Source organism: Amphiura filiformis, chromosome 1, assembly GCF_039555335.1.
Source record: "Amphiura filiformis chromosome 1, Afil_fr2py, whole genome shotgun sequence".
In the NCBI taxonomy this organism is placed as follows: Eukaryota; Metazoa; Echinodermata; class Ophiuroidea; order Amphilepidida; family Amphiuridae; genus Amphiura; species Amphiura filiformis.
This window is the reverse complement of record NC_092628.1, coordinates 89,225,195-89,249,123: the sequence shown is the minus strand read 5'-3', so window position 1 is coordinate 89,249,123 and position 23,929 is coordinate 89,225,195. Positions and strand designations below refer to the sequence as shown.

Genomic DNA, 23,929 nt, shown 5'->3' with positions numbered 1-23,929 from the left:
AAAATGCTTCTTTGACAGGTGGAGATTTGTTACATTAGAATCCTATGAACACATGATTAGGTAATTAAAACAATCAAAATGAGACAAAACAGGAGAGAAAAGGATAGCTATGTGGGCCTAGCATGATCTTCTCCAGGGAGAGCACATTTGGTCGTTCTCGTTTGGTCAGTCCGTTTCTTCGCATAGGCCTGTAACTTTTATTTTGGACACGTACTCGTATGCAGAACGGGGAGTCAGCCCAATTTCGGAGAAGTTGAGGAAGCACCCAACGGGAAACCAACTGAAAGCATAGACCCTGTGCTGAAAGCATCCGGCACGAGGATAGAAAAACCTCACTGCATGGAGGACATTCGGTTTGCTTGTATATTCTCGATGAGGTTCACTCGGCGTTTAAATATTCTACTCCCGGGGAGAGGGGGGGGGGGGGGAAGGCCCTCCTACTTTGGAGGCCGACGCGTATCATGTTGTTAAGACCCTTTTTCAGCGTCGCTATCACCCAAACGGACCCCATATTTCTTTTACGAACACATGTTCTGTCACCCGAAGCCGAAGACCCCATATTTTTCCATTAGTGATCTGTCACCCAAAGACCCTTATTTTTCAATTTGAACAGCAAATTTCATTTATCACATGTTACTTATTTTTGAAGAAAAAAACAAAGAAATTTGAAGCCATTTGATGGTACTGTTTCGGCTCTCACCCAAAGTTTCCAAAAAAAAATCATGTTCTCACCCAATAGCCCATCCCAATGACCCCATTACAGTCCGAGCTCGATTTTTCAACGTACGCACGGTCATTTAGTAGCCGTAATCTGTGGCCCTCACTGACTTGGCGAGCCCGAAAATGGTCATGAGGGATGGAGGAAATCCTAGAAGGCCTTGAACAAGGCAAGGTTCATTTTCAGCCGGTCTGGGTTCAGCAATAAATCAGTCTCATTTTCTTGGAGCCTGTTTTTTGTTTTTGTGTGATAAGAAAAATCTATGAACCCCAGTTTATTCATGCAGACCCCCTTTCCGAAGAAAGTGACAGCCCGCAGTCCTCGCACCCCACCAACTCGGCTCCCTCCCCCCCCGGGCCTTGGTCCCACTCACAGAATTCTATATACAATTAATAATTTTATTAAAAGATCTTTGGTCCCACTCAACTATTGAACTTCTAGCCACTTGCACGTTCTAACGACTGGACAAAAAGATTACCACTTAATATAAATAAAGTCAGTTTATTTTATCAATAGCTAATACGCATGATATCGCTACCTATTGTAGATCAATCAGTCAAAGCTGAGGATGGGAGACTTATGCTACAAACCAAATACCATTGAGCATAAATAATCGGACTGTTTGTTTGTAGAATGTGTCAATGAAAAAGGCATTTATTAAATTACAAATTACGTTGTATTGCAAGCTGAGATGTGAAATAACTGATTCCTGGACGTAAAGGGAGGTCTTAGCAAAACAGGCATCAAGATGGTAAGATAATTATGTGTAAAACTAGCCATAATGTAGTTAACCATTTCGACTTTTTTTCGTTAAGCTTAAATTTTTTTTTTCGTAATCAGCTTCGCTAGTGATGCTAGATTATCTTTTCTCTGTTCTCTTCAGAATAATTTATTTTATGCAATTTCTATGAATATAAGGTATTACATTGATTTTGTCTTTCAGAGTAGCGTAAAATCCTCTATGCTGACATCTAGTGGCCCAAATCTGTGGATTGTTGTCCCTAACGACGGGACGCCATTCCAACCAATTCATGAATTCCCAACCACCGTCCACCATGCATGCAATGATGCATGATCAGTGCCAATGCCTATATTATAATAATTATTCTCTAGCATACATGCAGGCCTTTTATTAAGTATGCCTGGACCAGGAGATAAAATGAGTTCCTGGCCAATGATGGCCCCTGGTCATGGTCCTAGTCTGAATAATCATTCAGACCCAGAACAAAATATTAATTTCTGACATGATCGTGTTCTGGGTCTGAACTGTTTCCATTCGAAATCTTGATGCCAAATTGGACAAAAGGAGCACATCTGCACATGGTCCTACTTCACAGTTTTTTAATCCCCTATTCATGTTGCGTGAATCACTCTATTGTGGACCATCCTTTTGATACTTGAGTATTTGGACAAGCGGAACAGTTTTGACAGGCCCTTTTGACTTTGTCTACCTCTCTATTTGTAAACAAACGAGGAGGTCGAAATTGTCCTCCTCGGCGAATACTGAAAGGCAGCGTAATAGTACGGCACTATAGTTTGTAGTGTAAAATATTGGATACACCAGGAGCCAAAACTGGGCAACCATGTAGTTGTAGTAACTACAAATTTTGAATGTTTGAGGACTTGTTCTCAAGTTGTAGATACTCCCGTAGGGTGCCTCCAGGGCAGGCGGCGGATGACATGATCGAGCCGGCAACTTGTGAAACCGCCCGGCCGTATGGCATTTTCCAATATAGTCGGTTAGTTTTGTGGGGTTCATTATCGAACCCCAACGGTTTTAGCTTGTATTTATATTATTTATCAACATAGGCCTATTTGTTTGTGATATTTCAAGCGTTTTAAAATTTCAAAATAATCCCATTCAATTACACGGTTGACGATGAAAATTTACTGAATTTAGAGAATGAAATGCGGCCACCACCTGCTCCAGGGTTTAATTTTGGCATGTTTGCATTAGTATAGTAAAATACTCACTTTAGAAACCTGTGTCACTGATGTACCGTAAAACCCCGTCTACAAGCATATAGAGTGCTTCTGATGAAAGCTACGTTAATCCAGGCACCATTATAGAGTTCGAACAAATAAATTACGGATCCAAGCATATGCAAACAAGTATTATTTAAGACCAATCTATTGTATTGGTATATTTACGCTTGCTTCGAATTAATTTAGCTTTCATGAAAAACATTATGCTTGTAGACGGGGTTTTACGGTATATCATCAGCACGCATCAGCTTTTGTCCGAAGAAATATTTAAAAAGATGATTTTTGAGTGATTTTTATGAGCAGCGAAAAGTCCACTCCACGACTATGTGAATATGGTGATGAATGCACGCTAAATCGCGGCGACACATGCACGGTTGGAGCTGTGAGTTCCAATTATTGGAACTAGGCAACCATGGGGTAAAAAAAGCCTGGGTGCCTGGTTAATATTTCATACATGTATTTCCGGCATGGTAAAAAGTTGTAATTTTGTATTGTTGATCACAAAGATTGGTTATAATTTAACTATTTTATTCCCGATTTAAATTCTGCACCTGCCGGGAAGCTTCTCAAGGGTGCAGTATTTGGCCGAAATTTACATTTGATTAGTTAAATATGTTTCAATTGAGTCTTTAATTAGCAAACATGCAAACATAATAAGGTGGGTTGGACTAATAAATAATTTTAATTATAAGCAGGCGCTATTCTAGACTCTTTAGTTTAGGCCCTTGTCCACTGGCCCAGTTACCTTTAAAAAGTCCCTGGTTTACATACATGTACAGTGTGATATCCATGACCATGGTGTGATGATATACATAGCATGATGTTTAAGCAAAGATCGTGATCGAACATAAACCAATTTAACTAAAGGGTTCACAAAAAATAACTCCCCCCTAAAAATTACAAAACATTTTTTGCATAACTTGACATACATTTCGTGGATTTGAACAATTTAAAAACCTGTGAATAAAAAAAAATGTTTTTCTACCCTCCCAACGTTCTTTCGTCTGAACATCTTTTTGTTTTGGCCAAAAATAATCACGTTTTCTAAAAAATGATGCTTTCAGAAAAAGTTGCACTTTTCAACATCCTCATTTATGTCAAAATTAGCTTCAACAAATCATTATTTTGCACTACGTGATGGTTGCATGGGTGACTAAGAGTTCAGAGACAAAAAGGTGAAGGAAAAAAACCCAATTAAATCAATCGTAACATTTATACCGAGAAAGTTTTGTACATTACATGTATGGGATGTTGAAAAGCGCAACTTTTTTTAAAGCATCATTTTTGAAAAATGTGATTATTTTTGACCAAAACAAAAAGATTTTGTGAAGGAAGGGTAGCAAAAGGATGTCTTTATTCACAGGTTTTTAAATTATTCAAATCAACAAATTGAATGTTAAGTTATGCAAAGAAATGTTTTGTAACTCCTAAATTGATTTTACCATTTTTGAAACACCAGCTCAATAAAATCTTCTAGAAACACCATGTACATGTCAATTAGTCATTGTTTTATACTGCAAGATGATTGTATGGGTGACTGGGTAATCGTATACATAAAAATTAAAGAAAACAAAAACACCATAAAATAAATCAAAACATTGATATCGAGAATGTTTTTGTACATTAAATGTATAGGATGTGGAAAAGTGCAACTTTTTCTGAAAGCATCTTTTTGGAAAATGTGATTATTTTTGGCCAAAACAAAAAGATTTTTTAAGGAAAGAACTTTGAGAGGGTAGGAAAATGATTCCTTTATTCACAGGTTTTTAGATTTTTCAATTCAACGAAATGTATGTCAAGTTATGCAAAGAAATGTCTTGTAATTTTAAGGGGGGAGTTATTTTTTGTGAACCCTTTATGATACATGATGCAAAATGGATCAAAATGGAACCAATATGAGGAATACACAAAGGCTAAAGGGAACCCTTGATAGGCAGAGGTTGCCAGTGTATAATGTACAAATATGTATATGAGCAATGCCAACATGATAATGCAATCAAGAGAGTACCCGGTACCGTACATAACAATTCAATCTTGAATACAACAATTATGATACATCTAGCAAAATTTTGTGGATTACACCTAGATATGGAGCCCAAAGCTAGTGAAAACCTTGTTTACAACTCTATATCATGTTACTTTTAACAGATGCTTTCAAGGCAGAAGCCGGCCACAGGGCCTGGCTCCTCCACACCAGCACAAGAGAGCAAGAAGAAGAAACAGATGCCAACAACTGAAGAGTATCTGGACAGACGAGACTATACTGGTGCAATTACATTACTTGAGGTATGTCAGTGAGAGCTTTAAACTTGAAAGAGAAACTTTCTCTGCTTCAATTCATTGTTCATCATGCCATTGACCCATGATAGACTATACCTTCAGAGTTGTGTGCACTGTGAATAATATGAAACAAGTTTGTAAAAAGTACCTCCTCGAAGAGCTATGTATGTATGTATGTGATGTGATCAAGCAAAATCAGTCTGAAGACGGACATATTCAATTTTCAGTTTCTAATAGGAGTGTAAACGGCATTTGCAAAGCTGTTTGCATAGATCCCATTGAATTTGGACAAGCAGTTCAAATATTTCCTTTGTTTTGCTATCTCAAAATCAATATTTCCGACTTCCAACTGATTTTGTTTGATCACATCACATAAAGCAAACTGAGGTGAGTGCTCTTAAGACATCCAATGATCAAGCAGTGATCCACTAATTCGCATCTGCAAGGAAAACATTCCAATGTATACAGGGTATTACTGTATGCATGATGAATAAAACTTATCTATCATCATGCTTTTACTCTTGTGCAGTCAGTGCACATTTCGTTAGGCACAGATTCAAATTGAGTGTTTGTTCCCAGTGTCGAGGAGCTTAAAACTACCTTTTGCCAGCATTTTGGCACTTGTGCCAACTCTTTCCATCTATGCTGGATTTTTTCCAATTGGGTACTTACACCTTGTCCCATTTTGGATGCTCCTACCTACACTACTCTATATTTCATCCTTTTCTATTTTTTTTTCATCCTTCTATCTGTCTACCTTCTCTACCTTAAAACTTCCTTTCGCAACACAGCTGGTTAGGAAAGGTGAGCCAAGTTAGTTGGCTTGGTAGTTTGTTTTTTTGTCTGGTGTTGTTTTTGGATTGGAGCTTTTGTCCTAAGTATCGTAGAGGATGGGAGTTCTTATTCCACATACTAGGGTAAAGGCGCTGAATTCCAGTACTGATGGGTACATAAATCATATCACACTGGCGGTACAGGACACAGATCCCCAGTGTGAAGGTGACAGCGTAACCCCACACGGGCATCAGGAAATGGGCGATACTGTCAAATTAAATCCGGACTGTGGACTAAAAGGTTGTCCACAGACGGACAACATCATCCATTTCCTTTTGTCGGGTAAAAGCTAGTGTGGGTGCCAGCTTGTGTTGTGACTTTTACTTTTACTTCTTCTCTTCATCTTTCTTTCTTGCTGTCCCAATCATAGTGTTTTGTGTAGGATGTGGATTCTCAGGGGGCGCTGAGACCCCCTGTCAGTATAACAGCAAGAGCTGACTTCAAGAACTCCTCTCTTCCAACTCGGAGCTCATCCAGCCTCTACCATGTTATCTCGCCAGTGTGGTATGAGTAGGCAGAAGGAAGGGACACTTTCGTAGGGTGAACCTTCTTTAACCCAGCTATGGGTAAATAGCGAATACTAGCTATGGTTTAAATAGTCGTCAATGGTCAACAGCATTGATGTATGTGTTCGCCGGAGGAATCAACCGTATGGTCAACGACAAAACACAATTACACAAAGCTCACATCTGGCATCCAGGGAGATGGTTTGTGTCAAGAGGAGGCTAGTACTGTAAGAACTCAGGAATGGCCCTCTACTGTTGGTACGGAAGGACCTGGCCACCCACCGTACTATTTGGCCTTGAATGTAAGCATGAGAGTACAAAGTCAAAAGAAAACGATGGTATCGGAAGGTGCGACCCGCAGGCCGGAAGATACGTCAATGGCTACTGGGGAAGAGAGAGATGCTGCTCAGAGTACACCTGTTGGTGATGACAGATCAGGATTAAAGCCTGCTACAGGAAGTCCTGTTCTTGACGGTCCCAGGAAGGATAGGAACAGCACCCCTTTAAGGAAGCCAATAAATATTGCTACATGGAATGTACGCAGTATGTCAGGAGGAAAGATTGAAGTTGTGGAGAAGGAGATGGTTGCAAACAATATTAAGATCCTAGGAGTAACAGAGTTGTGGTGGCTTGGACAAGGGAGGTTCACTACAGATGATGGAAGTATGTTTATCTATTCTGGAAAAGATACTGGAAGGAAACATGGAGGTGTGGGTTTCATAATAGAAAGAACCACAGCCAAGTGCGTTTTGGGATATAATCCAATAAATGAAAGAGTGATGACTGTAAGACTGCAAGGACATCCTTTAAATATATCTATCATACAAGTGTATGCACCAACATCAGATGCATCAGAGAGTGAGATGACTATGAGATGGTACAAGGAGTTATGGATAGTATACCTAGAAGAGACTTACTCATCGTGACTGGGGGATTGGAATGCTAAGATTGGCAAAATGAAGGAGAAAACTGGGTGTATAGGCCAATATGGACTTGGGATCAGAAATGAACGTGGAGACAGACTGGAGGAATTTTGTGAAGCTAATAACCTAGTCATTGGGAACACGTTATTTCAGCATCATCCACGGAGACTGTGGACTTGGATGAGCCCAGGAGATAGAACAAGAAACCAGATCGATTACATCATGGTCAGGAAGAGGTGGAGAACATCACTCCAAAATGTCAGGACACGACCAGGCGCTGACTGTGGTAGTGACCATCAGCTACTTGTAGCCAAAGTAAAACTAAAACTGAGAGCTAAGAGAGACAATGCACCACCTACCAGGTATGATGTTGACAACATTCCCACTCAATATTCAGTAGATGTGAAGAACAGGTTTGATGAGTTACTGAAAGTTAATGAAGAGGAGCAGACCCCAAATGAATTGTGGGAAGACATGAAAGAAGCAGTCCAGAGCACAGCAAAGAAGTACATCCCTAGAAAGATGAAACGGAAACAGCCGTGGATCTCTCAGCAGACCTTAAACCTAGCTGATGACAGGAAGAGAGCAAAGGCAGATGGAGGAAAGGAAGAATGGGCACGCTTAAACAAAGAGGTCTCCAAAAGTGTTAAGGAGGACAAAAGAAACTACATCGAAAGGAAGTGTGTGGAAATGGAAAGATGTAAGGGTGACTCAAAAATAGCTTTTGGTATTGCCAAAGAACTTACCAAGAAGTGGACCCCAGGATGGATGTTATAAATGATGAGAAAGGTAACACTCTTACCGAAAGTGTAGACATCAAAAGGCGATGGGTTCAGTATAGTTCCCAGCTGTTTGAGGCACAAGATGACAAGGTGTATGTACAGTGTGAAACGAGTGAGGAAGAACCTCCACCATTGAGATCTGAAGTTGAGCTAACCATGGAACAAATGAAAAATACTAAGTCAACGGGCATTGATAATGTAGCTTCTGAGTTGTGGAAGGCAACTGGGAAAGAAGGATAGACCTAATGTGGCGTCTATGTGGTATCATCTGGAAAAAGAAGAAATGGCCGAGAGACTGGTGCAGGGCAGTATTTATTCCACTGCCAAAGAAGGGAAATTTGAAAGAGTGTGCCAATCACCGGACCATCAGCCTGATTTGTCATGCAAGTAAAGTGCTTCTGAAGATCATCATCAAGAGAATGAAGAACAAAATGGAGCAGGAAATATCTGATGAGCAGGCAGGATTTTGTGAAGGAAGGGGTACTAGGGACCAAATTGTCAATATCAGGAATGTGATTGAGAAATGCAGAGAGCATAGACTTCCTCTTTACATGTGCTTCATAGATTACAGTAAAGCTTTTGACTGTGTTAGCCACCCTCAGATGTGGGAAACTATGAAAAAGATGGGTTTTCCAAGTCATCTTGGCTGCTTATATGAAGACCAAGAATCGGCAGTCAGAACAAGTAGTGGAGACACAGATTGGTTCAAGATTGGAAGAGGCTTACGACAGGGCTGTGTGCTATCACCAAACCTATTTAACATCTACTCTGAAGACATAATGAGAACAGCTTTGGAGGGGTTTGAAGGTGGAGTGAAGTTTGGCGGTACAAGAATTACTAACCTGAGGTACGCCGATGATACCACTCTTATTTGTAGCAGCAGAGTAGAGCTGATTGATCTTTTGAAGCGCATCAAAGAGGCCAGTGAAGAAAAACACCTTCTCCTGAACAAAAAAAAGACAAAAATAATGGTTGTAGACAGAGAGAGAAAAAGTGATGAGTTTGTGATAGATGGACAACAGATTGAGGAGGTGAAGCAATTTGAATATCTGGGTTCAATGATTAACAACAGTGGTGACAGCACAACTGAAATTAAGAGAAGACTGGCTATTGCAAGGACAACTGTGCAGGGCATGTCAAGCATATGGAAAAGCAGAGGCCTATCCATTGACCTCAAGGTACGCCTACTTGTGCAACTGTGTTTTCCATTGCCACTTATGGATCTGCGAGTCTTGGGCTATGACCAAGAATGATAGGAAAAGAGTAGATGCTTTTGAGATGTGGTGTTACAGGAGGCTTCTACGAGTGACATGGAAAGACAGGAGAACAAATTCCTGGATCCTTGACAAGATTGGTACAAGTCTAACCATCAGAAGCGGCATAATGGAGAAAGCTGAAGTACTTTGGCCATATTGTCAGGAAACATGGAGGTGTAGAAAAACAGATTTTGCAAGGGGCCATGGAAGGCAAGCGAGGAAGAGGGCGTCCACCAACATCTTTGACTAATGACGTGAAGCTGGTTTCTAACCAGGGAATGCAAGGTGCAACACACTTGGCATCGGATCGAGTGAGATGGCGTACTCTTGTGAAGACCACAGCAGCGCTACACAGCGCCACCTGACACAGAGAGAGTTCAAAGCCCCAGTAACATACACACATTGTATGCCTTGTAGTGTATGTAACAACTGCCTCATTTTGTCAACATCAGTGACTGCACTGTGTGTAGGCATCCCTGGTGTAGGCTAGTTACCGCACTGTCATCAAAATTGTAATTGGATAATAATATATTTACCATATATTCTCTAATTAATGCCCTACAAACGACCCCATGGTTTTCAATTATTTTCATGATGAAATGAATCTTCAAATAAATGCCTCTCGAAATTATAGAAATTTCCACGCCATAGCATGTGAGTAGGGTAAGTAAACTTAAAACTGGCATGTTATGATCGTGAAATTGCATGGACAAATCCTATTCTGACTTACATTTTCATTCAAATGATCACCACATTATAGTAGAATGAAATAAATTACATTCTTGAATAAAAATGTACTTGCAGACCTAATTTTGTAGTATATACCGATCATATGTGGCCCCGCGTAGGCAGCACCATGTTTTATTGCAAACCAGAGTCGTATTTTGTGAGGCAAATTCCTGGAAAATTCACTTCTAATAAACACCCCCCTGTTGAAAATGTTATGCCCCAGGGGCATTTACTAGAAAATATATGGTATATTATATTGCCAGGTTGTTTACAAAGCAAACTAATTACACATAAAATACTACTCTATATTTCAGTTCACCAGGACCAGTGGCAAGGGAAGTGATGAGACTGACCAATGGATAGCCTTCTGTGCTTTCCATCTTGGTGATTACAAGCGCAGCATGGAAGAATATGAAAGACTATCCTTGAAAGAGGGCATCAACCCCGATGTATGGGTCAACTTAGCATGCAGTTACTTCTTTTTGGGAATGTACCCCCAGGCGGATGATGCAGCCAAAAAATGTATTCCAGGTATAAAAATGTGTGATTCGTCACATCAGAAATAAGGATATTTGTCAACAGAATTTATCTGCAGACTGTGATGTTTTCAAAAAATTTGAATGGTTTTGAAGTGATAATATACATCTTGTTATCATTTGATGTTGGTAGATCATGCAGACAAGTTTGTATAAGTATATCCGTCTTGCATGTAGATCTGAATTTCATTTTGAGAGACAAAGTCCTTGTTTGGATGTGACTGGTCACGGAAGGGTATTTTTCTTTTGCCTTTTTTTAATACACACGCAATCAGGGTTGCAGATCATCTGATTTGAAGTGGGAAGTAAAACTGGGTTGCTATAACAGATAAATTTTGCCTTTTCTCTTCAAAAGCCTTTGAAGGACGGTCATGCTGGCATTACTCATTTTACTAAATTTTCAATATAAAAAGTAGCATTGGAATCTAACATGACTTTTTATATCATTATTTTCTACTCTTCACAGCACCAAAAAATGGGTTGCAGAATCGTCTACTATTTCATGTGTCACAAAAGGTGAGATGTAGAACGTTTACTAATGTTTCTTCCTGACATTACTTGCATTAAACAGTTTATATTGTTGATTTAAGTAGTGATTGAAGTAGGGATCTACCTTTCTAAGTAGTGGTTATTGGGAAAATCTTGTTGGTCATATCCACAAAATGGTGTTTTAGGAGGGTTTCACCACTTGGTGGTCACAAGACTGCATCTGTGAAACTTGATTTCACAACCCATTGTAAGTCCTAAACCCATCGTTAGTCCCAAATCCATCAGAATTCTGCCATAGGATTAAATACATAGCTTAGTTATGTTTTGGACTTATGATGGGCTTCGTATTTATCATGTGTCATAATTCTTTGTGAAATTGGCCAGTAAAAGTCTCAGGGGTTCCCAAGCAGTGTGATGAGACATCAGTTAGGGTTACCAGCTCAAAACATGGGTTCTCACCACTAGCCAGGAATATGGTGTGGCATGTGACACAATTCTGAAATGGTGTCCAGAGTGGTTGGAGTTGCAAGGGAAACTTGGGAACCCCTTTACTGAAAGTTATTTCTCTGTGCTATTGGATTCCAATCTTGTAGAATTTATTTTAACACAAATGTAACAATTTTAAATCTGTGCAGTTTAATGATGAGAAGAAACTGATGGGATACCACCAGAATTTGCAAGATGTAATCCAAGATCAGCTGAGTTTAGCCTCAATACATTACTTAAGAAGTCACTATCAAGAAGCAATAGACATTTACAAGAGAATATTACTAGATAACAGGTTAGTTAAACCAGGTCTATTATAGTCCGTCTCATCTCAAGTTGATAATAACACCATGTTGGATTTCATAGTGGCAGATTCAAATCCTGCACGCTAACCTAATCTGTGGGGCGTATACACATAGAAGTTCGATTTGTCTGTACACTGGCGACACAACTCGTAAACGCCCTAATTGGAATCTGCCACTGAGAAATCCAACATTGCATTACTCTCAACTTTTGATGAGACAAGGGGTGTAACACTCCTGTATTCTATGCTTAGCCCCCACTAGGTGCATATTAGGTAGGTCAGCTCCTGCTTAGCACATGTCTGGTTGGAATAAAAAGCTTATGTTACAGAGAGACCCTCTTGATGCTACATGATCATTGTAATTCATGACTTGTTTTGTAAAATACATGGATGTTACAAAGATCAGATTGAATAGTGAGTGGCAAGCATTGTAGGGCTTCATTTCTATTCACTGATCTGGGAACCTTTGTTTTTGCCAAATCAGCTCAAGGATTCTCTCGGTCAGGGTTGTTCCATCCATTGCACTTACACATTTCTCACGTCTGTCAAAGACACCCTCGCAAAATCCCTTTTGGTTTGTACAGGGCCTTTCAGTTCCAGTTAATTTTCTCTGCATAGAAAACATCAATTTACTTTTCCTTTAGTAATTACCGGGAGCTAATTCCCCTGATAAGAAATCAAACTTTTTGAATTGTTTCACCAAGAGGTATTTATTTTATGACATATTTTGTGATTTCCCCCATTGAGTGTAACTGTAAGTGTCCCCTTTGTGTCCAAGGGCGCAAGATGGAACAGCCGAATCACAGCAAAAACAACCAATGGGGTGAAGCGATCTAGAGAATATATTGTTACTAAGCCTCATATTATATTTGATCACCTGCAGTGCACCAGTGTTAATGTATCTACATTCTTGTGTGAAATCATTCCCACTGCCAAGTTTCAAACACTAATGCCATGTTTGTTTCCTTTCATAGGGATTACCTGGCGTTAAACGTGTATGTAGCATTATGTTACTACAAACTAGACTACTACGATGTGTCTCAAGAAGTACTAGCAGTCTATCTGCAACATTTCCCAGATAGTGCAATAGCTCTTAATCTCAAGGCCTGTAATCACTTCAGGCTGTACAATGGAAAAGCAGCTGAGGTAAGTATATTGGTGTCTCCCTTCAGCATTTTGCAGAGAGACCTCTAATTATTACACTACGTATTGCCATTTGTAGGGTACAAAGTGTGATATAAGTTTTTAAATGATGATCATTCTATTGCACTTCATACTTGCAATTTCAAATGACATTACACCTCAACCTCATATGTAGGGTGTAATTTCAGTGGCATAGATTTCTTTTTGACATTGGGGGGGGGGATGGGTTGGAAAAAAATCCCCGAAGTATAGTGAATTCAGCCCCTTTTGGCGACATAATAAGTGTGTTGAAAAATTTTGGCATTTTGAAGCTAAACTGTTGGAATATGGTGCAAAAATGGAATAAGCACGAAAAAATTTGCACTTTTGGGGCTAAAATGGCCAAATATGAGGTAAATTTGGTCAGAATCCCACATACAGGCGTCAACATTGGGGGAATGATTGTATGGACCATCCCCCCCTGACAAAATATTGGGGGGGATAAATCCCCCCATCCCCCTGGGATCTACGTGTATGTGTAATTTGGCGAAACAAGTGAGAGAATTTGTATTACCAGGCCTGGTAGCTGATGAGCCATAGTTTAATCATAACAGTTGTGCTGTATCTAACATAGTACTGAGAGTGGCAGTGACAGTATCATATGTGATGCCACCTGATCCACTCAGATGTGAAATTGAGATACAGACAAGACTAAGGAGCAAAAAACACTAAGGACAAAAAAAATTGCAAACCAAACTTGGCACATTTTTACAACCCCCTATACTTGGTTAATGGGCAAGTTGACATTGATGGTAACCATTATAACTCAATTTGCAAATTGTCTTCTTAAGTTGAAGTGAATCCAATTTCCTTTTCATTAATAAACTTTAGGTGAAGTTTGGGAACAACGGTGTTAAAATATATTAGGCAAGGGCAGTCTTGTCAGGAAATGAGTTTGGAAATTTATACACCTGGGCTGAACTATTTAATTTTACTAATAGTTGGAATATGTTTCACATTTTGACAAATAAGGAAACATTACCACATACACTTACTCCTTAATTAATTTCTCTTCCAATGCAGACTGAGCTGAAGAATTTACAAGATCTAGCATCTCCTTCATTCACATTTGCTCAAGATTTGATCAAACACAACCTGGTAAGTTGAATTTAATCAACCACAAAGTAGTAAGGTGTGGAAATAATTGGATATATGCAGCTTAAATTTTAGGGGTTAATACTAAATAACTCATGGTTGATGTGTGAAAATATGTAGTAGTAATGCAATGGGTAACTATAATGTTACACTTTATGACTTGTGTGGTTCTGGAGTTAGCAGTTTTGCATGTTACATGGCAATCAGACTTTTGACTTTCTTTTGCTATTACAGATGTAATTCCTTGCACTAGGTCATGACCTAATTGATGACATTGTCAATTGAAATGAAACAGGATTACTATCCAATAAAAACATTGTCAGCAGTGAAGTTAGCAATGAAAGACAAAGCCATGTTAACACTGATATAATATATCCAACAATTACACTTGCAGCCAGTAACACATATTGTAATGTATTAATTTGTCTGCCATCTTATGTCTAACCAAGCAAGATGTGTTGGCTGTGTGTTTACTTTGCCAAAATATTTTAGAACACCAGATAACCAATACTGTATACTCACTGATTTGTGTTGTAGGTTGTATTCCGAGGTGGTGAAGGTGCATTACAGGTATTACCTCCTCTCATTGATGTTATACCAGAAGCTAGGCTCAACCTGGTCATCTATTATCTCAAGCAAGGTAACTGCTATAGAAAAATTATTTAATTTCGGGTACATCGTGGAACATACTCTTTGCGTAGCTGTGCGTAGTAAGCTGTTGTACGCAGATAACCTCGCTAATATGGATGCGTAGAGTAGTTTTGTACGCCTGTGTATTAGCATGATTAGTCGTGGAGTAACAAGCGTAGTTGAATACGAACACAAATTAAATAATTTTTCTATAGCAAATAAGCAAAAACCTAATGAAGATTTAGGGCTATTCCAGTTAAAATCCAAACACCCCCTTTCAAGTGGGGTTACCTGAATGGGGCGAAATCTAAGTTGTATGGATTTCAACTGGAATAGCTCAATGTGTTTAGCCAATGCTGACATGTGATCAGTCACTATGCAGTAGTATGTGGTAACTGTTTATTACATCTGGTAATCATTTTGGTTATCCTTAATTTAGCTGTGTGCCATTCATGAAAACTGATGTATGACACTGATTTGCAAAAATAAAGCACACATATTTTGGACTACTCGAACAATAATAATTTGACTCATATATTTTTCATTGCAGATGATGTAAATGAGGCCTATAACCTGATAAAGGACCTGGAACCAACAACGCCTCAAGAGTACATACTTAAAGGTGTTGTCAATGCTGCTCTTGGACAGGACCAAGGATCGGTAAGTCAATCAAATAAAGATTTGTAATCCCAACATGTATACTGCTTGATATCAATATTATAATGTTAGTTCCAGTTGTGCACTAAATTGCAAGTAGCTCCAAATGCTTTCATAACATGTGTCTATTCAGAAGTTGCATTTAATAATTTACCTGCCTGACAGTATCCACTGACATGAAGGCAACATAACAAGTGTAAGCTTATTTGCAAGATTACAGTCTGAAAATTGCTATTCCATCCATAACTCATCCAGATTATAACAGATATCGTTTGGAGTGCAGAAAAAAGTACCATAATTATGTCCAGATGCATATAACCATGCCATTTTACAGGGGTATAGCGAAGATATTTATTTGCTTGTGTAAAGGTTCAGTGTATAGGGCTATTATGATTGTATTTCTCCTTTTACTGGTGAGTGATGGCCAGCCAGACAAGGATGTTAACTGATTATTGATTTATATCCCATTATGCACTTTGTAAAACTGTGAAGATCCAAAAGAAGTAAACAAATGAAAACCTACAAGTTAGTACTGTTTGTTTTGAAGACTTCAATTTGATGTTCTTTATGATATTTTCTTTTCAGAGGGAGCATCTGAAAATTGCTCAGCAGTATTTCCAGCTAGTAGGAGGCTCAGCAAGTGAATGTGGTAAGTAGGCTGTTTGTATATATGTTGACATGTTCACGATGCTAACAAGACTTCGACAGGAGAACAAAGTGGAATAAAACGGGTACTAAAGACTTATATTTAGACAAACATGCTAAACTATGATGATGAACAGTTCATACATACACGTTTTATAATAGCACGCGTGATTGGTCGAGAGCCTGGCATAAACAGCATTTATGCCTGGTGTCCCGGATGTGATATCGCTGGGTAGGGAAAATGTAAGGAAAAGCATGTTTTTAATAATGTTACTCGTAATTTTTTGTTATTATTTTGATGAAATAAGAATCACAAAATGTTCTGGTATGTATGAACGGGGTTCATTCATATATTTTCATGACTAAGCAGCCCCTCGGACATAAACAGCCGTTTAGTCATGAAAATATATGAATGAACCCTAAATCAGTAAATTATATTGCAGCAATTTGAACACTTCAAAATGTCACCATTTTGAAGCTTTTTAATAAATATCATGTAAATTGAAAAAAGCTTGCATTCATGTCTATCATCTAAATTAATATCTTTATTTTCTATTACAGATACTATTCCTGGTAGGCAGTGTATGGCATCATGTTTCTTTCTTCTCAAACAATTTGAAGATGTGCTCATATATCTCAATTCAATCAAGGTAGGCCTATTAGTTGTGTCAGTTTAGTATCAGGCCAGTGAATTAGAAGGTCCAGGTTTGAATTCTGGATTCTCTGCAGATTTTTAATTGATTTTAATCAAAAATGATGGTATACTTAATTATGATGTTGTTGACCTAAGAATTGTTGTACAAGTCTTATTTTAATGCAGTATTTCAGATGTTTACTCAGCTTCACTGTAATCTAATCTGACCTAATTGAATTGAATCTAATTTACAGAGTTACTTCTACAATGATGACAACTTTAATTTCAACTATGCCCAAGCCAAAGCAACAGCAGGAAACTTCAAGGAATCTGAAGAGGTAAAATATCTTATAATTGTAAAATTATGAAAAAAGTGTTACCAAGTTGTAACAATTAATATGTAGGTAAAGTGAAGTAATACCATTATTTCATTTAAGGAGAAATGGGGTATAACATTATTTGCAACTGTCATTTTTCTTCTTCAGATATTCATGCTGATTCAAAATGAGAAGCTCAAGAATGACTATACATATCTGAGTTGGCTTGCTAGATGCTGTAAGTATCATATCAATTTGTCCAGGAAAACAATGACACCAACAAGAACCTCAAAATGTTTTCTATATTTTGCCCAGCTTTCAACTAAAAATAAATGGTATTATTTTGTTGTCTTATTCTTAGGAAGAATACTGAGGAATCATTTTGTATTATAGGGAATCCTGAATCCTTAGTTAACCAATTGGTTTTGACAAATTTGGATCTTTGACATGTGTGCTGCCTCTTAGTTGACAGATACAGAAATGTTCAGATTACAGACATCAATTTCTGGATTTTTTGTGCTTCAACTAATTTGTATTTTTTGTAATGATTTTTTTTCAGACATCATGAATCGAAAGGCGCGTCTTGCTTGGGAACTGTATCTGAAGATGGAGACATCAGGGGAATCATTTAGCCTTCTACAGCTCATTGCCAATGACTGTTATAAGGTAAAGATGTAATCTCATCATACATTTTCAAAAACAGTGCAAAATTTGATGGGGTTAAGAACGTGTCAACTTGTTACTAATGATGTCTGAATGATAAGAAGTTAAAAGAACACACTGCATTATTTTATAGACAAATACAGTTTAGGCATATGCAGCTGATTGTAAACGACTTGCATAAATAAATTGTAAATGACTTGAATAATGTCAATAAGACTCCATGGCATAAACATTTTAAAGATGTTTTAATCAACCAAGTGGCAAAATAACCATGAGGTATATAATTTCTGCTGTATCCAATATGATAAAATGTTCAGTTTATTGTGAATAACATGTAACTTCGTATTCTTATTAAACTAACTTAGTCATTTGATTTGTGTCTGATTAGATGGGTCAGTTCTACTTTGCAGCCAAAGCCTTTGATGTTCTAGAGCGTTTAGATCCTAACCCTGAATACTGGGAAGGCAAGAGAGGAGCATGTGTAGGAGTGTTTCAACAGATCATCGCTGGACATGAACCAAGGTAGGATTGAATGAGTCTGCAATCTTAACAATGCATTGGGGTGGGTGGGATGTACACTTATGTTTCTGCAAGATGACCACACTTAACTGACAATAAAAACGGCTGAAAAATCGCAATGAATAGGAATTAATTGTGATGTATAATAATAGAATTTGGCTAAGTATCACAAGCTAGCTAGAGATTGTTGGTCCTAAATCCCACCATGTCAACCTGTAAATGAGGTTTGCCTCTTACAGAAGAGAAATAGAGATTTGATGACCTGTTTTGGAGCAGAGTTGGTTGCTGGCACATTGTTGAAGAGAAAGTTGCATTAGTGATAGAAAAGTAATTTCAAAGTATTCAAAGCATGTTTGGGTGATTGGTAGTGCAATTTATGTAATGATTGGTTTTCGATTCATTGCTATGATTATCAGGGATGTAAGTTATCTTGACTGGTTAATCCTGATTTCAGATTTTTTTTATCATCCATTGAACAAAAGCATAGGAAAATTCACATTTTCATGATTTTACCCCCAGTATTTCAAGATATTCAGCTGACATTACATTTTTATATTATAATTTTTTTTTCAGAGAAACGCTTCGAGACATTCTGCAGATTCTACGTAACACAGGCAACCCACAAGTGGAATACATCATCAGGGTAATGAAGAAATGGGCTAAGGACAACAGGGTACCCATTTCATGAGCTCCCATCTCATTGGGAGAACCTTAATTGAGAAACTGTGTGCTTTAGTACATTCTTTACGATGTGAACATTCTACGATATGTTCTGACACATTCCAGTCTAGTAGTGGTATAAAACAAAGTCATTTTCCCCAGTTTCAAAACAATATGGTTTTTATTGCGGAACTCATTATGAAAGAGGCTGCTGCAGATGAATTTCTGAAATACAACAAGAAGATTGAGCAATATCTGCAAGCATTATAATGGTCGAAAAGGTTTATGAGTGGACTATCCTGGTATTTCACAGTCCCCGCCGTGCGTCTTATTTCAACCTCCACAGAATGGGAATTATTTGTATCTATGGGATATAAATAGTGAGGTAGAACCAAATAGTACCAACTCCGCCATATTTATGTGTCGCTCATGGAGGCCAAAATAGTGTACCAATGGATTATTTCACCATGTGCCCGCAAAGCATCGATTTGAAGTGATTAATAGCAAAACATGACCTAAGTATCATTCCATTTCGGCTTCAGCTGATAAATGCCTTTTTTTTAATGGAAATATATTGTTCAATGGCTTCAAATTTGACTAACATTGTGCAAATTAGATAGACTTGAAATTAATTGAGACTTGGTTTCATTATAGAATTTTAAGAGTTTGAAACCATCTTCAAACACTGGACACACAGCTCAGCAGCCTAGGCATGATCAGTACCGTATTCAATCTAATTAGTGCCCTGGGCATTTACATGTCCTTTCGTACTCTCTTTAAAGGATGTTCCAAATATCTGGAAACATTAAGTTGGGAGCTGTGTAAAGTTAGATGGTCTAGAGGTGAACATTGACTTTATATTTAAAGCCTACTTAATTGGGTTGCCCTTGTAAGTTTGCCTGGTCAACTGGATGGGTCTTTAAATAATAGTATTAAAACTAACTCCCACTATTGGATGAATTGTATATAATTTTGTAAATTTCTTGTATTGTAAATTACTATACCTTATAAATATTTATTAGGTAATCTTGATATCTCTTTGGTCAAGTTTTGTGTTTTGAGTGTGCAAAAGAAAACGGGAATAACATTATTGGCTGATTTTGAGTACTTCCCCCACTAGCATGTCGGGAAGTAGTCAAAATCAGCCAACACCTCACGACCAGTAGTTTTCACTACTTCCCCTCAAAACATTTGTATACTATTTTGTCATAGAATTATGAATGAACCTGTTTGCTTAAAGATTCCCCACAGCAAATACCACCAACTGTGGTGCAAGTCAGTGTTGAAGCTTGGAACATTGTTGCTATATTCACATCTGTATGATAACTTGACATTATTAATTGACCAAGAAAAACTTGGAAGTGCCTTACAAAATTTTGAGTAAATTAAGTACTTGTTATTCAGTGAATATAGTGTCACACTTTGGTACAGATTTCACCTTGCTTGACATTGATAATGTTCATCTGACACATGCATGCACCCCTACACACTCACAAACACTTGGGGATGGTGAAATAAGCATGGTATTGAATGGTATAGCAGCAGCACCAATTTCACACATTTTAAATTTTAAATTTGTCTGGGTTATAATCAATTTCTGTTATTTGATATTGATATATTGATACAAAATTAATAATTTCATTGTCATTCCCTTGGAATGAATTAAGTAATTATCATATTGAGACTCTTTGAGTGTACAGGTGTTGTATCCTAGGCAGGGCATATGTGACCTGCTCCCACAAAATGAGCGGAAAATCGCAAGTTGACAGTTTTAAGACGTTCCAACTGTTGAGTTGATGTTCCGTGTTTTAAGAAACCTGTATTGGCAGTGGCTTTTTATCCCAGCTACATACACTTCAAGTACATATAATTAGATTGATAAAGTTTACTCCGAGGACTGTTAAATCATGTCAAAAATATCAATTTTTAATAATTTGCTTTTAAATTATATCACAAATTAAAAAAAAATCCAAATTATCTGATATCAGAAGGACATTCCTCATATTCAGAATGCAATTTGATGTGTCTGATGTGCTCTCATATCCCATAAAAAATATGGTGCAAACGTTGCTATCCGATCCTTTAAGGCGACATCTACCATGAATTGATAACAGAGTACTGCATATTATGTCCCCATTCACAAAGGACATACCACTGACTATACAGGTGTCTTCAAATAAATAACAGAAACCACCAAGTTGGGACTTTACGCTTATTTTGTGGGACCAGGTCACATATGTGCATGTGGCGGATCACTTCAAGTAGGTAAAATATCAGAAGTACATGCCTATCTGGCTGATTACAATTTAATACATGTATAATGAGTGTGAATTGTGCATATGTCTAGACTACTCATTAAGTAGTTCGGCTGGTGACCTTTTAGGATTACTGGCTGGCCGGCCGGCTGACCAGTGTTAAAACATATGATGGTAGTGTACAAGTAAACTATTAAATCACATTTTGTGTTCATCCTATCTAGTGTGAACACTCACAAGTGAAATTGATTTATGCTATCCTGCCTGCATTGTTAAGTGCAGCAAGGAATCCAGAGACTCAATTCTCACAGAGCTCCTCCTGAGTAGTTGTGTGTGAAACATAATATTAATTGAAAGGGGCAGCAACAGATTCTCATAAATCCTTTTAGACTTAGTGAGATCTCAGAATGTAACAAACTGACAGTCAGTTATTTATATTTTGCACATGTGTATTGTATTCAATTTGAAGTGAAATAAACTTACTTACATTTATTGTAAGAACTTGAGATAGTTTATTCAGTTTTCAGTTGTGTTGACGTTATATACAGACAGCCAAAGAATTAAGGTACCAGTTATGTACACCCCTGTATATCATCAACAAAGACACACTATGTCCAAATTAAAACCAGCAGCCAATGACCGCATTTGTTAAAATTAATGTTAGAATTAAAGAAAACCAAAGGAAGGAACAAAATCAGAAGTTGCATTTTAATATTTTAATCAATGTATTGCACAACATTCATGTTGGAGAAATGATCGGTGTACAAATCGATAGGACATCCAATGGAGCAATTTACAACTTCCTTGGGATTTTGGAACCCTGTCTTTATTTCTTGACTGATTTCAACAAACGATGTCCTACATTCAAGCTAAAAGATGTTGGTATTGGCTGCTGGTTGTAACTATGACATACGAGGGGTGGTCAAGAAATTGGTAGAACAAGGTATGTTACTTTGTCGCAGGGTAATCAAATTTAGTCTCATTTGAAAGATAGGTCCATCACAACATTAGTGCAAAAAGAGTCGATTTTGCATATGGGCATGACACCATGCAGAGTAAGCCTACCTCCTTGGATTCACAGGTACTACCAGAAGTGAATTCATAGGATCATCATAGAATTTGTTCCCAACAAAGGTGAAAACTAAATGCAATTTATCAATGTGTACAGTTGCTGTGAATAGTGATGAAGTCCTTGATATTCAATGGAAGCAAAATGGTCCTTAGATTTCAAGGATGGACTTTGTGTCCTTGAAGATCACCCAAAGTCCAAAAGACCTGCTTACTTCACTCCTGAGGACTGGTACAAAGATGTTGATAATGAATAAATAACCAAATAAGAATGATAAGATGGCCACAAAATTGACATCTGTGATGAAAGTGTTTTCAACATAAATTCATTAACATTTGGGTATTCAAGGGTGTCTTCTAGATGGGGGTCCTAGTATCTTTACACACAACATTGATACCAGTTGACAGAATCAGGTCCACACTCATACACTTAGAATGAGGACTAAGACGAGGCAAGTTCATCCATATTTGGAAAAAGGTTATAAGACATACATTAATCACTGGAATTATGAGTCCATTCAGTGGAAGCACCTGGATCTCCCACCCTAAGAAGATCATCACTCAGTCCACATTGTGCAAGGTCTTCATTGCTGTTATTCTGATATTCAAGGAGAGTCTTAATGGAAGATATTTGCTAAATGAAAGTACAATGTTAAAGATTTAGTTAAGCGTCACCTACACGAATAATTTTAATCCTTTCCCCACAAAACCCAGAACATTGTTGGCATACTTGTTTTAGCAAACTCTGTAAAGGATGCATCATGTACATAAGCTATATAAGTGATTTTTGTTGTAGTTTAATTTTTATTCTATATTTGTATTGACACCAATATTTAAGGACTTTGCATCGTATCGTCGACACTTGACACAGAAGACGTCATTTCAAAGCTTAAATCTATCCAAAATGTTGTCATGAAACGGCTTTCATGTTCCCTGGTTATTATTTAATTCAGTCAGAATTATCACAAAATAGGTATATCACCTCAAAAATAATTGCAGCAGAAACGCGTTATTTAATGTTCCTACATTATTAAGCTTTATTAAAGCATCAAAAATCAAAAAACAGAATTGAAATCGGTCAATGCATTGTTTTTTTTGTATTTCATGCCCGAAATCGGGCTTTTATTTAAATCATTTCATGCGTTGCAAATAAAAACAGTACAATAATAATACAAGCACAAAAAGAATATACAAAAAGAATATACAATACAGATAAGTTCCAGGGGGGTAATATAAAACAATACAATATTCTATTCCAGTACACTTTTATGGAGTTAAGGATTTAAGTCGGCACCACACCCCTTACAAACCCGTGACCATCCTTGCATTCCTCTTAACAAATTTGGAGAAAAAATGCAAAAATAGGCACAAAATTAGCCAGGGGTGCAGCACCACCTTAACGGTATACATAATATACAATACAATAAAGGCTACTAAAATATCCAAGATATAATGCATCACAACAAGTTCCAGACAAGCATATAAATGGGGTCATGAAATTAATATGAATTTTCAAACAAACAAATTCTAGTCAATGCATTGTGATGTAATGTCAATTTAAAGATGCTCGTAGATGGAATGAAATCCTGCCACAAATGGCTGTAATGACAAAATTGGCACATTTCGAGATTTTGAAGGTTTATTTGGACGCTTGCTTGGAAAAGCAGCGTTAATTTAAATAGCACATGTTAAATGCCTATCTTTCCTGACTTCGTTACAGAAACCAAAATTAAAAAATCAATCATTGAATAATTATAATAAATTAATCAAATATA

General features: G+C 37.6%; 1 protein-coding gene across 1 annotated transcript; it reads left to right on the top strand.

Moving 5' to 3' along the window:
- The first annotated feature begins 1,302 nt into the window (after window positions 1–1,302).
- On the top strand, window positions 1,303–21,592 carry LOC140156711 (intraflagellar transport protein 56-like). The gene is made up of 16 exons (XM_072179652.1): window positions 1,303–1,469; window positions 4,853–4,990; window positions 10,329–10,545; window positions 11,017–11,066; window positions 11,675–11,820; window positions 12,804–12,975; window positions 14,035–14,109; window positions 14,644–14,746; window positions 15,287–15,396; window positions 15,979–16,042; window positions 16,600–16,688; window positions 16,927–17,010; window positions 17,158–17,227; window positions 17,549–17,655; window positions 18,041–18,174; window positions 18,745–21,592. The coding sequence occupies exons 1-16, from the start codon at window positions 1,467–1,469 to the stop codon at window positions 18,857–18,859; spliced, it is 1,677 nt and encodes a 558-aa protein (XP_072035753.1). The 5' UTR covers window positions 1,303–1,466; the 3' UTR covers window positions 18,860–21,592.
- The last annotated feature ends 2,337 nt before the right edge of the window (window positions 21,593–23,929 follow it).